Source organism: Austrofundulus limnaeus, unplaced genomic scaffold (assembly GCF_001266775.1).
Source record: "Austrofundulus limnaeus strain Quisiro unplaced genomic scaffold, Austrofundulus_limnaeus-1.0 Scaffold1227, whole genome shotgun sequence".
Lineage (NCBI taxonomy): Eukaryota > Metazoa > Chordata > Actinopteri > Cyprinodontiformes > Rivulidae > Austrofundulus > Austrofundulus limnaeus.
In genome coordinates this window covers 26273-26870 of record NW_013953629.1, presented here as the reverse complement: position 1 = coordinate 26870, position 598 = coordinate 26273, and the positions used below count along the sequence as shown (strand labels likewise).

The following is a 598-nucleotide window of genomic DNA, read 5'->3' as shown; positions in this document are numbered from 1 at the left end:
GTATAAATGAGTTTTGTTTTTGTTTTTTAATGAAATGAATACAATTTTTAATCTGAAAAAACTTTAAATGTTTCTACAAAAAGTTTATTTTTATGTTTCGTCTCATTTTCTCTCATTTCTTGTTTCAGGATTTTTCCAAAAGATTTCTTTCTTTTTGACCTGAGTGAAACTTTCATCTTCAACCATGAGACGTTCTCAATACAGCGGTCGTTTCCTCAACCCGGTAAAGCTTCCAGATCAGACATTATTCTTCAGAAGCCAAAGAAAAGTCTCGTTTATTAAATAGCAAATTATTATTATTTAATAAACATCTTGTAATATTTTATGTTTCAGGTGCCGACCACCAACCTGCTGCTGGATGATGAACCCGACTTCAGACAGTTTGAACCATTTGTAGGAGAACCTGAAGCCATTCCTCGAGCCGTCCCACCTGGAACCAGTAAGACTTGGATGGGTTTAGTTTTAGTGGCCCTGATGAGTTAAAACTGTTTCTCCTGGTTGTTTTCCTCTCAGGCCTTCTGAACGTAGTGATGAGTTAAAACAGTTTCTCATGGTTGTTTTCCTCTCAGGCCCTCTGAACGTAGTGATGAGTTGAAAC

At 36.6% G+C, this 598-nt stretch overlaps 1 protein-coding gene across 1 annotated transcript in view; it reads left to right on the top strand.

The window, feature by feature from the left end:
• LOC106534629 (coagulation factor XIII A chain) overlaps positions 1-598 on the top strand; it is a gene marked incomplete at its 3' end in the record, with an annotated part of 11067 nt that overhangs the window by 2399 nt on the left and 8070 nt on the right. The window contains 2 exon segments of the mRNA XM_014031328.1: positions 129-223; positions 334-439. Coding sequence (XP_013886782.1) covers positions 185-223; positions 334-439 — 145 coding nt within the window.